A 15,431-nucleotide genomic window follows, 5' to 3' on the forward strand; every position below is an offset into this window, starting at 1 on the left:
ATTATATTATATTATATTATATTATATTATATTATATTATATTGTCTTTTATGTTAAACAGAACACATCTGATTAAACCATTCAGTTAGTTACTTATTATTATTACCTAATTAAATATTATTAAAAAAAATAACAATTAGTGTCAAAAACTATTTTATTTTACAATAAATTGTAAAGAAATGATACAAAATACAAATATTATGTTTTTTTTTTTTAAATGAAGTTTAGTAGTTGAAAGCTTCTGTTTATCCTTCACCCCCTCACCCATTTCTGAAAATCTAAGAATATTAGAATATATACAGTATATATATATATATATATATATATATATATATATATATATATATATATATATTTGTAAACATAAAGAATGAGTTTTAATTGCTGCTTATTATCGTGTTTGCGTTCAGTGCACTTGTGCATTACTGTTAACAAAGAAATGTCTGACTTGATTTACATAATAATAAACGAAATGAAAATATTGAAATAGGAAAATATAAATAATACGAAATGTGTTTATATGAAATCATTGATTCTGCTATAGAACATTAGCAGAGTGGAAATTGTGTCGCAGATTGTGAAAGCAACACACCAGTTCCCCAGAAACCTCCCTAAAGTCCACTTCAGTGAGTCGAGTGGAGTTTAGAGTTTATGTGATCTCCCTCAGCTGCCGTTTCTCATCCAAACTGACATTTCCAAACACAAAGCATGTTTAATGCATGTCCAGAGCTTCATATTGATGTTTGAGGAACTGCAGTGTGAGAGGAATGTAAAGGAGCGATTAGGATTTTTTTAATCTCTTTGTCCTGTGTGGATTCCAAGTCACATTTATTGTGTTTAACATGCAGTGAATGAAAGTGACACTCAATTCAACTCACTCTCAGGGAATTGCTAAACAACTCATCTTATTAAACGCATATACTGGAGCTTCAGTTCATATCTGGGACTCACCCTGTGTTTTTTCTGTTCAACAAATCAGGAATACACGAATTATAAAGATGCCGGAAAGGGACATTTCTATAATTTTTTGCACGTCACAAAATATACGCTTAATTTAGTTTCATGCAGCAGAATCTTGCTGTCTCAGTGGAGTCTAGAAAGGTTTCCCTAAGGTTCTCCAGTTTCCTCTCCATATCCAAAACCATCACACAAGTTGGATTAGATAAATAAATCTGGGAAATGACGCCCACCTGTCAGAAAGATGTTTTTCAGCGGATAAAGTGGGAATAAAAACATTCACGCTCAGTGGAGAGTACAGTAATCACTATAGATTTACAGGTGAACACGATATGCACAAAGTTTGTGGACACCTGCCCATAAGATTTGCATGTGTTTTTTGAACATCCAGTTAGTCCCCATTTGCTGTTATAATTACCGCCACTTTTCTGGGAAGATGTTCTACTAGATTTAGGAGTGTGCTTGTGGAGATTTGTGCTAATTCAGCAATTTAATCTACTGCCTCTGCCTGGCTCCATCTCCATAGCAAAGAAGGCAGAGGATCATGGGTTCCTGACAGAAATGGCAAAGAAAAATTTTTCCCCCTATTTTTATCAGAGAATAAGGCAGAAAATATACAGTTAGGGTAAGGTTTAGGGTTATACTGTAATAAATGTGTGTGCCTTTAATTAACGCAGTCTCCTTAATTAACCTGGAGAAGATATTTACTGTATTTTTGACTGGAAGGAACCACTGACGATGGTTTATAATGTCACCTGTTTAAATGTTGTGTAACGGTGCAGAAGATTAAATAATCAATAACAAACAAGGAGAAACAAATACAGCGTCTGTGGTATCCAGTGGCAGAAGGAAAACTTTGGCGGAGGCATCAAAAATACTTTATATTTAAATACATTACATAGAAAGTCGTCCTCAGTGACACAAATAAGAGGGAAATTTGTGTTTATTAATACGAATCAATACATTAACTTTCACGAAATGCTGTGAGACTGGGCTGCTACAAGGGTGTTAGTAAAGTCAGGTATGGATGTAGGCTGAGGAGGCCTGGGGTGCAGTCAGCATTCCAATTCATCCCGAAGGTCAATAAGTTTGAGGACAGAGCTCTATAGCAGGCCGTGCTGTGCTTACTGGTGATTTATTGTCATTCAAGTAAATTTTGAAGGAACTCATAATTAAGAAGATAGCTCTAAGTTGTTGTGTAGGAATTTCAGGTCGAAGAGTGATACCTTTTGCTTTTTCTGGTTGGAAGTTGGGAATTAAATATTGTGACTTTGAAGGAAAAGAACATCTAAGTGCGTTTTCCTTCCGCACTGCCCCATGGTATTCAAAGAATTGAATCCAGATCTTCTGGCTATAACTGGGTTAACGCTGATTCAGCTGATTTCGTCATGTATGATTTGTTTTTTAATGATTCAGGAATCACAGAGACTTGAATACATTCTCAGGATGAGTTTATTAATAACAAACGAGGCCGAAAAAAACCCCAGCGAGAAAACAGTCAGAGACAATAACACGACGCAGAACACAAAGTCAGAACCGAGATTTCTCAACACAGGAGAACAAAGAACGCGGTGTCAGTGAATGAACACAGGCGCGAGACTTCACACGGATGTTCGTGTTCTGTATAGTGATGATAAACAGGTGAGTGTGGTCTGACGCTGCTCTTGATTTGATCATGTGACTCAGGATCAGAGGAGTCAACCAAGAAATGTGATTTTTTTTCTGATCATTGGTGGGCGAAGTGTACATCATTCACAGAGTAAAAGTTCTAATCCCCCGCCTAAATACCACCCTATCGAAAGTATTTCTTTTACATTTCTTCTCAAGTGGACTTACTAATGATAAGAACTTCATTTGAATTATTCATACAGTTTAATGATCCATTCTTCTGGGCACCAACTCTATTTAAGGAGAAAAAAAATGTGTGTGTGGTACACTGTTCATGCAGCAGTTCTTCTTCAAATATGAATTAGAAATGAATTATTTATTATTCCTTGTGCTTTAGTGGTGTTAGATGGTGTTTTATACAAGTATATATAATAGGAGAACTAATCACAGATCATCTCTGAATGTAGGTTTCCTCAAATCCCACACAGACCTGATAATGTTGGGATCAGGGCTCTGGGAAGCCGAAACAATTACTTGCAGGACTCCTTGTTCTTCTCTACACCTAAGATCATTATGTGGGCCAATCAGATGCCTCTCTGATGGAATTGCATGATTTATCTGTCTGTATTTCTAAGCACTGAGGACACCATTAATCCTGGCCAAAGCTCCAACTCCATTTGCAGGAATGCAGCTCCAAACTTGGAGCACCTGCTGCCATTTTTCTACACCACAATTCATCTGTTTTCATGCATTGTTGAGTCGTTTAAGCCTTTCCATGTTGAAGGTATGGCTTTATGGACGCAATTCCTCCATAAAGACCCCGTCTGGCCAGACAGTAAATAGGTGTATTTGGTTCCCACTGGTTTCTGACAGCTCTTTGCTGATGGCACTGTTGATGTCAAAGGGATGTGAGCATGTTGTGTCTCTCATCTGCTGCATTAAGATTTCTTGGCCGACAACTAAGTCTAATAGTTAGCAACTAAGTGTAGTGCTTCTTCAAAATAACTTCAACAGCACACCTTGTCCCCAGTCTGCTGGGAGAGACCTTGCTGATGCAGTAAATAACTACCTTGTGACTTGTTGCAGTGCTCAGCCTTGCCTTGGTGTATGACATAAAACTTCTACAACCTCACTTTAGTTTTTCCTCACCTATTTATAAGCTTCTTCAGTTAATGACTACATATGAAACTGCTTGTGCTTGGTATAATTGGTTAATCAAACCTCACTCAAATCCTACAAAAACTCCCTGACTATATACAAGCATACAAAGTGTTCAAGTGAAAGAATTGAATTCTGTTTATGTACTTTACATTTTGTTAATTGATAATAATGAATGAACATTTTTACTTTCAAAAGCATTTCTATTTACCAGTATTTCACAAATGGCAAAAACTTTTGCACAGTACTCTTTGTGTGTGTGTGTGTGTGTGTGTGTGTGTGTGTGTGTGTGTGTGTGTGTGTGTGTGTGTGTATACACACACAGAAAGAGAGGGAGAGAGAGAGAGAGGGAGAGAGAGAGAGTTGATTAACTTTCAGCTTCAATCATTTCCTGTGAGAAATCGTGTTAACAGTCTCTATCGCTCTGTCTCTTTCTCTCCATCTCTGTCTCTCTCTTGATGGAGAATGTTTCTATTCTGAGCGTTTTAACCTGAAGCTCTGTTCCTCTGTGATCTGCTGTGAGGTGAATTTGGGTTAAAGCTTTGATCAGGAGAGAGAATGATCCGTATCACACTGGAGCTCTTCACCCTCAGCGTTTTAACAGTGAAGTAAATTTAAACTCTTACCGATAGTTAAAACGCACAATTAACGACCTGAAAATTACACCACTTATTACTTATTTTTTGAAGCAGACTGATTAAAAATTATTTTTAGTGTTGACTACAATCTAAAGCAAAAGTGTTTAATGGTTGTGAGACAAAAATATATAAGAAAAACTAGAAACCCCCCACCCCCCCCAACACAATTGAGATTACGCACTGTTTCGTCACTCGTAGTTTGGAGGTGGTCAGGGGAAGGGGCAGGGATGGAGGGGTCGTGGGTGTACCGAATTTAATCATTTTAGCACCACACATTCAGATATTGCACCTTCATAATTCATGTTCATGTTTCAGGTGAAATAAGAAATAAATTCATAATAAAAAGATACTGAATAAATAGGCTGTCTTTCTGTCTTTCTCTCTCTGACCCTGTCTCTCCAGTGCTGTTACTCTGCTGCTCTCTCTCTGCTGTTGTCTCTCTGTCACTGTCTCTCTATCATGGTGTCATGTGTGATGGAGAAAGCGGTGCAAGTAGAAAAGTGGTGTGGTGTAGCAGGTGTAGGCTGTAGGAAAGGCTGGCAGATGTGCGCACATCTACTCAGTCTCTTGAATGAAAAAAGGCGTTGCGATATTTCTGATATTGCAAATGTTGCTGAAAGGAGTGATGAACGTTTTTCCTTTTTAAAAGCCACAAACTGGAATCGTGTTTATCAAACGTGTTTCTCTTTATTAAAAACTAGGTCATATCGAGTGATGTGTATTGAAATAGTGGGCCACTCCTTCTCCCGTTAGGAGGCGCGACAGCGGATCATCTGAACGGGTCACTCCAAGAAGTTGAAATATAAATGATTCCAAACGATCGACTGCAAAAAAGGCCAATTAAAACACGTCTTGTCTGCCGCAGACAGTGTTTCTTAACAATTCAGACAGTGGGTGCGAATTTTCAGCATAAATAAAAAAAAAACAAGGTGTCTCTCTTCTCTCTCTCTCTCTCTCTCTCTCTCTCTCTCTCTCTCTCTCTCTCTCTCTCTCTCTCTCTCTCTCTCTCTCTCTCTCTCCCTGCTCTTTTTTTCTCTCCTTCTCTTTGTAATCATTTCTGTCTCTCTCTCTTTATCTTTCTTTTTGGGTCCCTCTTTTTCTGTGTGTCTTGAGGTAAAGAAGGCCGGCTTGACGCTCCACACAGACTCCCATTTATCGCCCGTTCATCTCAGCACAAAGGCTCCACAGTGCATTAACATTACCATTAACCCCCACCCTCCTCCCTGCCTTTACTCCCTCCACCCCTTCCACCTCAGGCCATGTTTTATACTCGTGTTTTCCGGAAAGAGCTAAGCTTATAGCATTAGTTCAGATCGGCAGATGTAGAAAATAAAATTGTGGTGCACTGAACTGTAGATGCTGCAAACTGATCTCCCGAAGCCCACGGCAGCGTGTGACGACGTAAACTCTTCAACGCTCATCAAATATTCAGCAGACGTGCTTACCGTACACCTGCTGCAGCATAGCATGTCTGATCTCAGCGTCTGATCTCAGGGCCTGATCTGTTACACCACTGAAATAATATTGACCTACACTGAACCTCAAACGCTGCTATTTTATGTTGCTCTTATCCAGATGCACAGTGAAGTGAAGAAGTTTGTACACCCCTCGCTCAAATGATTAAACTTAAGTACTACAGAAAGTATTATTACAATATTAAAATGCAAATTAATTAATCAAATACAAGTATACACTAATACATCGATTATTTAAACATCTAATAACTCTGAATGTCTACTCTTGGTCCGAGCCCTTGGTTTCACCTGTGACGGCTACCATCATAACAAACTGCTGTCTAAGAAAAAAACAAAAAGCTGGCAAATAGAAAGAAAATAAAAGACATTACAAACACTGGACATCATAACAGCCTGAAAAACAGTGAAACCAATCAGCCATGGAAAACAACAGCAGCTGATGATAGAACTTTGTCAGAGCTGTGAAGAAAAATCCAATGACATCACCAACATCCTTAACAGCACAGACACGAAGATCTCATAATCCAATGTTCAAATGTAAACATCCTAAATATATTGGAGATTCCACAGGATCCAACCCTCTCATAAGCTGGCCATCAAAAGGCCAGTTTGGAATTCACAAAGAACTAGGGAAATGATCCACAAAACTTTTGGGATTGAGAATAACCTCTACTAAAGTGAATAAAAGGCCAAAATGTGAAGAAAGAAATGATTTCTCACTTAAAATTCTCTAAATTGTTGAACATGTGTAGATCTAAATGTCAATAAATGAAGCTGAAATTCTGATCTATCGTCACATATTCATATGTGGATCTCAAACCCAAAAGCTATGTTTTACATGTCCCATGTACATTACAGCCCAGGTAAATTAAAACGTTGCATATGCCAGTTATATTAGCAAGCTGGGGTTAGACCTGATGCAGTGGCTCTGGAGCACAACAAGTTAAGGGCCTTACTCATGGGCCAAAGAGTGGGCCCCCAACCTTTCAATGAGTCACCCAGTGCCTTAACCACTGAGCTACATTACCACTTCCATATTCTTGTGCTTGTTACATCATGCATTGCTACATCAACTTTTGTATAACTTTACCTCTGACACTGGAGACTCCTTCCATATGTGTGTGAACGAGCTGCTGCTGTAGGAACAATATCATATCAGAACGAGTGCAATAATATTAACCTGCGCTGCTATCATAGAGAATGAATCAATACCTTCTGACCAATCACAATTCAGCATCTCGAGTGCAGGATATGCATCAGTTATCATGCGGCTTTTCATTCACTGCAAATTTCTTTAGCTGATTGGTGGATTCAAGAATTAAGAAAGAGAGAGAGCGAGAGAGAGAGAGAGAGAGAGTGAGTGTGTGTGTGTGTGTGTGTGTGTGTGTAAACTCTCAACCCAAATCAAAGACAATTAAAGCTGCACAGTGTGTCAGATGCTAATAGAACTTGCACTGGTTAAAAGCATGAATAAATCACACCGTATGTGAGGTTTCTGTGTGTGTGTGTGTGTGTGTGTGTGTGTGTGTGTGTGTGTGTGTGTGTGTGTGTGTGTGTGTGTGTTTGTGTGACTAAAAGACATTTGACATCAAAGCAACCAATCAACTGAACAGAAATAGAGACAAATATATATATATATATATATATATATATATATATATATATATATATATATATATATATATATATATATATATAATATATATATATATATATATATATATGCACAGATAGATTTACAGATAGATAGATAGAAAAAGAGAGAGAGGAAGAGAGAGAGAGAAATACAGAAGAGCAGAAAGCAGCTGCATAGTGAAGGAGGTGTGTGAGCCATAGAGAGTGGTCGAGGGAGAGAGAGAGAGCAGGGAGAGAAAGACAGACGATCAGAGAAGAAAGAGATCGGCACACACAGAATGAAAAGCGACGAAGCGAGAGCTGAGCTCCGTCTGCAGAACAACAGAGCCTGAAGATTAGCCTCAGAGCCACAGGAAATATTCAGACAATGCTCATCCGTCTCGCTCTCCGAATCCTCCGCTGTCGTGCATCGCTCTGCCTCAGCACTCCCCAGCCCTCATTTCATCCGGCAACTCCTCCACAGCAGAGTGAGATATGAGCTCCAAACACTCAGCGGACTGGATACCGTACAGGTACAGTGGCCTTCAGAGATACAGCGTGTCAGAGGAGCTCCACTGTGATGTCTGATTCAGTGTGCTGATTGTGTGCATGTGTGTGTGAGATTCAGAGCACATGGACGTTTCAGAGCTTCATGCTGTGTTGAATTTTTTTTTTTTTTTTTTTTGGTAGAAACGTTTGTTAAAGCAGCTGCTAGTTCATTCGTTTATATAAATTATTTCTTTTCTGCACATTCTCTGCCGGATTTGTTTTATTCCTTCACACTGGATTGAACTTTCTACATTTAAATCAACCCTGGAATGAATTTGTTTATATGCCTGTGGTTGTGTATGTTTTTATTTCGGATGGTTTGAATTGTACACTTGATGAGCCTGGGGTTCTTTTCTTTAAATTATTTTTTCAAAAATGCCCCCTTTCCATCCTCTTCATTCCCCCCTCTCTTTTTCCTAATTAATGGATTTCTCACAGAATAGTCGATGATGTCGGAGTAACTTAGTACTTTTCTCTCTTTGTGGGTGAAACACAGACCTGTGTCTGTTCTCTGTGCGAGTGTGAAAAGCCGGTGCTCCGACTGCTGCTGCTGCTGCTGCTTCCAGGAGAAGCTCATCGCCATGGCTGCACTGCTCTCTCGCCTCTCATTGGCTCTTGGTTGCTATAAGTTACACAGTTCATTTGCCATCACTTGTTTATTGAGAGATTGCATCAGGGAGTGAGCACTTGTCCTCTGTTACGTATGTCATGCTCGTTCCTGCACGTGCTCGTTTCCCGTTCCTTCCCGAAACAACATCTCCAGTGTTTTATTTGGGCCCTTTTTATTCTCACTCCTCTCTTCTTAAATGAAAGCACTATTTTTGGAGCTGCTGTGTAGGCTTTAGAAACACTCCCGAAATCTCAGAGGGTGCAGCTCGAAGAAAAGACAAACAAGAATAGATAAAAGAAAAGAGTTATGAAACGAGGATCTTCTTAGCTACCTGTGCGTCTAAAGTGAAACAAGATCCTGCTGTTTTCTGGCTTTTTTTGGGGGTCAAATTGATATCCCAACCGCTAATCCAAGAAATGCATGCAGTTTCTCAGCAAGTTACGGTTTTCTTAGAGCAGCTTGTTTGATCCGTATGCTGCATTATTCTTGGTTTACACTCAGTAGTTATTCCACACGTTTCCAAGGTTTTATCCAAGATTTCATACCTGCCCCTGCTCTCATTTTAGCTTCTCTGTAATTCTCCAGAGATGACTCTGGATCACAGTTCCATGTAGGAAGTTTCTACATTTCAGGTTCAGTGACCAATTTTTAGGAAAGTTCATGTACAGTAGAACAGTGTCTCTTTGACCTCAGCAGAACTGCACATTGAAACAAAAATTAAATTATATTCTGCAAAGAAAAAAATTACAACTTTTTACACATACACTGGATCCCTAAAACCTTTTAAGACCTTGCTGTTATTTTAAATAGTAAATTCTGTGCAATGATATAAATAATTTGGTTCATTTGTTAAGAACTGTTTAATAGTATTAAAAACCTCATTGCAATGTGCACACATTATCCTAGATCCTGTTCTAGAGTTTGGCCATCAGATATGCATGAGATCAGAGGTCTAACTGCTGGATTAAAACATCGATTATACTTATCACTTAGCTGAATGGGGAAAATCACTTTCACTACTACTTTTCACAATTTTACCAAAGTGCTCTAGAACCATTTTAGAATTGGTCCTAGAGAAGAAAAAAAAACACATGAAAAAATTTAAACCCCCAAACCTATTACCTAGTAGCTATTGGTGTTGCGGGATGTAGGGGATCTTGGAAGGTTCAATGTAAAAGATTACACCTAAATGTTTCCCCATCAGAAAATGTTCCAGCCATTTGAAAGTTAAGAATTATTCAATGAACTCTTACAAACCCTTGTAGAAATGCTTTCTTCTAGTATCATCTCATAGACTCTATGGATAGATGTTTGTGGACACCTGACCGTAAGATTCATATGTGCTTTTTGAACATCCTATTCCACACTTGGAACCCATTTGCTGTTAGAATAACCTCCACTGCTCTGGGAAGATGTTTCACTAGATTTTGGAGTGTGCTTATGCAGATTTATGCTCATTTAGACACTATTCAGATATTCAAATCAGGTAGTGATGTGGGGTGGGGAAGCCTGGGGGTGCAGTCACTTTTTTCAATTCATCCTAAATATGTTCAATCGGGTTGAGCTCAAGATCTTACAATCGAACCCATGTGAATCCAATTTTCATGGAGCTGATTTTGTGACACTGTCATGTCAGGTTTGGACCTTCTAGTTCAATTGAAGTGAATATGTAATGTTACCACAAGCAAAAACATCCTACACAAGTGTGTGCCTCTAATTTTGTGCTAACAAGGATTTGGGGAGGACCATGCAGCACCATTAAGCGGCTCTGATTAGCACCTTGAATCTATGCAAAATAAATATAACAGAGTTTTTTGTTGTTGTTTATGAACAAGAAAAACAACAAAAAAGCAAAAATCAATAAGTCCCTTAAAGAAAAAGGGTTTTAAAAGTGTAGAAAGCACTAAATATCTATATATAGTAATATAATATGTCTGGTAAACCCTTTAGGATTCCACCAAGAACCTATCATCTATAGATTTTTTTAGAAATTGATAATAATTAACTCTATTTTAAACATTTTCCAGATGTTTTCATGACTAATAGGCTCTAGTCAACAGTCAGTCATGCTGAGTGAATTCTAGAGACGAACTCTTAATTCATCATTTCAGACGCTAACGACCGCGATGTGTGTATCGTTTTATTCTGACATTGAAAATACACAGAATCACGAATTAGCCTCCAGGCTATAGATGTACTGTAGCTGAGATCACAGGCCAATCATAGAACAACAGACCTCACTGGTTTAAATGATTTGTGTTATTATTATTATTATTATTATTATTATTATTATTAATTATTAATTTGAACATTTTTAAAGGTTAATAGATTAACAGTGTGGTGTGAATCTGCACGATTTTCAACTCCAGCTGTTTTTGTGTGTTAAAGGTGAAATTGATCATGTGTGTGAGACAGAATTCTTACCGATACTGAAGGCTGTTAAAAAGGCAAAAAAGAATCACGGAGTAACAATGAATGTCTGAAGTGTGTTGTATTTTTATGATTCAGGAATCAGCAGTGAACTTGTGTGTTCTGTTCTTCAAAGAGACGATATGAAAATTATCTCATGGTGAGGAAAAAGTATGAATGCAAGAGGTACAGCGAAAGAGCAACGATAAACAAAGACTCAATCTATCTATCTATCTATCTATCTATCTATCTATCTATCTATCTATCTATCTATCTATCTGTCTGTCTGTCTGTCTGTCTGTCTGTCTGTCTGTCTGTCTGTCTGTCTGTCTGTCTGTCTGTCTGTCTGTTAAATACTGTAAACATAGAGATGCACTGTGTGTGTGTGTGTGTGTGTGTGTGTGTGTGTGTGTGTGTGTGTGTGTGTGTGTGTGTGTGTTGTGATTGCGTTTTGGTGCATCACTTCATTTTTCCTTTGTTATATAATGAGTTGTTGATCCTTATTACAGCAAATCTGTTTATGTCATTATTTTCTAGTTTAATGGTAACAACCACTTCTGACTGATGAATGTGCTGTGTGTGTGTGCGTGCGCATGTGTGTGTTTGTGTGTGTGTGTGTGTGTGTGTGTGTGTGTGTGTGTGTGTGTGTGTGTGTAAAATGAGATGGTTTGATTAGGAAAGGAGATGAGGTTTTTGTTCGAGCCGGCATCAGTGAGAGAGAGAGAGAGAGAGAGAGAGAGAGAGAGAGAGAGAGAGAGAATGATAAAAGAGATCTGAAATTCACTACAGTGAGAGTGGGTTAAAGGTCTTCTGGACTTTGTGCTGATTTCATGCAGCTCCTGATCCTGATATTTAACTGGGGAGTGGAATAAGACGACCAGCAGATTGGGTAGCATGTGCCACAGCTGAATTTTGACCTGGCGTGGAGGTGTCATCTCAGATTTTTTTAAGGTTTAAGACACACGAAAATGCAATAATAGTTCGAGTGATAGTTTGAAACAATATTCAGGGTGGTTCCAGGGAGAAAAGAGAGAGAGAGAGAGAGAGAGAGAGAGAGAGAGAGAGAGAGAATGCAAAATAATTATTTTGCTGTAGTGTAAGAAGAATAAAACAGTCCATGACGTGCCTAATGGCAGAAACAGTAACTGTGCTGCATCGCACTGACACGTTGTGGTTATTGGACATTATAATGAAGGAAGAATCGTCTTGAAAAGGCGAAGGCTCTACAGCGATCAGCTCTTTCAAAATCCTGGGTTTTAAATGATAGTTATTGATCTGGCATAAGTGATATAAAGATTTAATTAACTACATTCATTTAATATTTATCATTAATTATAATGGCAGGGCAGCAAGAAGTGTGTAAATGAGGATGAAGAGACAAACTGATGTATTACGTGTATGTATTAGTGTGAATAAAGCCATAAAGTCATGATACAGGGTTGCTTTAGGTATGGACTCTCCAAACACACACTCACAACACACATACACACAGATGCCCTGAGACAAGTTCAAATCCTTTGTGTTTCATTTCCACCTCAGAAGCATTGCGTGAACGTTTCAGTGGAGAGTGTCAGAGAAGATTAGAAGGAACCAGAAGAGACCAGGCGACACGGTCGTGTAAAAATCAATGGTTTCTACAGGACCTGAAAGAGAACTTATAGTGACTCACGTCATTAACGCAGCAGCACGCCGTCATATCTATACTCGCCACTTTCCTTCTTATCTCCATGACTTTATCGTTTGCTGATCCGGAAACGAAAACCCGGATCATTCGTATGAGATTCGCACCGTCATTACAAGAAGCTCTGAATCCAGCGCTGCGTTTGATACAAAGAGCTTTGAGTCATTATAGCCAGGCTGCCATGAGTGATGAATACGAGAGGAGTCATGAGGAAACTTTTGATCTTGTCTCCAGCATGGCATTGACGTTCCTGAACTGTGACACAGGGGCAATTTAATATGTCTCTTACTTTATTCTTGGAAGCAAGGACGAGACTTTTCACACGTCTTCTAAAAAGGGCTCCGGATCAAAATAAGAACAAATAACAAAAAGGTTTAGAGTTTGATTACATTGAACTTAAAAAAAAGGTCCTGTCTCTTTCTGTCTCTCCACAGCACCCTGGATGATGAGTGCAGTAACCTTCGACAGCAGAAGCTGGACAGACAGGTGAGACTTTAGCTCATAATTCATCACCTGACTCTGTGAGTCCTACTTCACTGTGGAAATGATGCTGTGTGATATCATAAATCAAATCACTGAGAGAGAGAGAGAGATAATAATTGACACCTTTTAGTTTTATTATTAATGCCACCTTGTTACAGCCTATAATTAAATAAGAAACACTGGTGGCATTGGTCTGATTGTCAGGGTGCCATTATATATAATAAAAATACTTTAAATAATTTTAATCACAAACCATCTCAGCATGGTTTCTGTGACACAATAAAAATAAATGAAGTGCATGTTTTAAAAATATATATAAATATACCCTGACCTGTGTGGGTGTGTCCAGTTCCTCAGTGATTGACAGCCATGTTTCCTGGAAACAGGATTGAGCAGAAGTTATTCTTCTTCTTTTTTTTTTTTCATATGAATAAATAAATGAATCAATAAATAGTGAAATTCAGTTTTTATTTAATTTTAATACAGTGATTTTTAAGAGTGTGGAAAATAAAGTCAGACTGTATGTTCAATTTGTCTCATGCTTAATGTCAGTGTCTCAGTGTCTCATGTTTAAAGTGTCTCATGTTTAATGTGTCTCAGTGTCTCATGTTTAAAGTGTCTCAGTGTCTCATGTTTAAAGTGTCTCAGTGTCTCATGTTTAAAGTGTCTCAGTGTCTCATGTTTGACGTGTCTCAGTGTCTCATGTTTAATGTATATCAGTGTCTTATGTTAAAAGTGTCTCAGTGTCTCATGTTTGATGTGTCTGAGTGTCTCATGTTTAATGTGTATCAGTGTCTTATGTTGAAAGTATCTCAATGTCTCATGATTGACGTGTCTCAGTGTCTCATGTTTAATGTGTATCATGGTCTTATGTTAAAAGTGTCTCAGTGTCTCATGTTTGACGTGTCTCAGTGTCTCATGTATAATGTGTATCAGTGTGTTATGTTGAAAGTGTCTCAGTGTCTCATGTTTGACGTGTCTTAGTGTCTCATGTTTAATGTGTATCATGGTCTTATGTTAAAAGTGTTTCAGTGTCTCATGTTTGATGGGTATCAGTGTCTCATGTTTAATGTCTTTGTGTCTCATGCATAATATATCTCAGAGACTTGTATTTAATGTTATCCATTGTCTCATGTTTAATGTGTCTCAGTGTCTCATGTTTGATGTAAGCCAGTGTTTCATATTTTAGTGTTTAATATCTCATAGTCTCATGTCTCTGTGTCTCGTGTTTAATACAGTATATCTCTGTGTCTAATGCTTAATACAGTATATCTCAGTGTCCCATGTTCAATGTGTCTCAGTATCTCATTTTTTCATGTTTGTGTCTCTCTGTCTAATGTTTAAAGTGCCCTATTGTTTCATGTTTAATCTTTCTCATTGTCTCAGTGTCTCCCAGTCTAATGGGCTTCATAAGAGATGTGTCTCAATGCCCCAATGTCTCATGTAATACAGCTTGCAATATTTATTTTTTTAGAAACAAACAAATAAAATCTGAAAAAGATAAAAAAAAAAAACACAATTAAGTAGTTACACTTTCAAACATAATGCACATAGGGAATATTGCACGCTTTAAATTAGTGTTATTGCACAGTTATTGCACAAATCTTTGTTATTGTTATTATTGCAAAAGTCTAAAAGAGTTCATTGGTTTTTTTTAATTGACCGAAAACTTTCAAAGTTATTTACAACTATAATAATTCCTGTAAAATCAGACGATTCTAAAGAAGATCTTTTTTCTTCCATGATTTTTTAATTATTTTTGTTCTTGTTGCTTCAATGAACTGAATAATTCTCTTCCACTAGAAACATCTTTCTACATGATGGACTCAGGAAGCAGGAAGCTCGATATGTATTAACAGCAAATATCTGTTGAATTGTGAGTTCAGTTGTGGAGGAGACGACAGATGGATTGTTTCCACATTACACTCCCTCATTAAATTTTCTTTCGAATGTTAATGCTCGTTGTTTCAGAATGCTTTGTTTCTGTATCAGTGCATCTGTAAGATCACTCCTCAGACAGAGTGAGTGAGAAAATCACTGTTTTTTGCCATTGTGCCCGAGGACATCTGATTTAAACACTTTACAAATGTAACTGTTTCATTTGTCTCAGTGTCTCATGTTTATAGGGTCTAAGTGTTACCCACAATGTCATATGGGTAATGTCTTTGTGTCTCATGTCTCTTTTTCTCAGTGTTTCATGTTTAATGTACTTCATTGTCTCATGACTCATGTCTCAGTGTCTTATGCTC

The 15,431-nt window shown here is 38.0% G+C and overlaps 1 protein-coding gene and 1 long non-coding RNA gene across 6 annotated transcripts in view; one reads left to right on the top strand and one right to left on the bottom strand.

Moving 5' to 3' along the window:
* Nucleotides 1-15,431, bottom strand: part of LOC310735674 — a 171,327-nt gene that overhangs the window by 21,381 nt on the left and 134,515 nt on the right. The window lies entirely within an intron of this gene.
* Nucleotides 1-15,431, top strand: part of tub (TUB bipartite transcription factor) — a 45,848-nt gene that overhangs the window by 14,616 nt on the left and 15,801 nt on the right. For 2 of the 4 annotated variants that reach the window (XM_083558556.1, XM_083558558.1), the window contains exon 2: nt 13,134-13,185. In XM_083558556.1, the coding sequence (XP_083414682.1) occupies nt 13,134-13,185 (52 nt within the window). Of the gene's footprint in view, nt 1-7,611; nt 7,984-13,133; nt 13,186-15,431 lie in introns of those variants that run through there. The other 2 variants (XM_083558559.1, XM_083558557.1) reach the window with 2 other exon arrangements.

Source organism: Silurus aristotelis (assembly GCF_946808225.1).
Source record: "Silurus aristotelis genome assembly, chromosome: 13".
NCBI lineage: Eukaryota > Metazoa > Chordata > Actinopteri > Siluriformes > Siluridae > Silurus > Silurus aristotelis.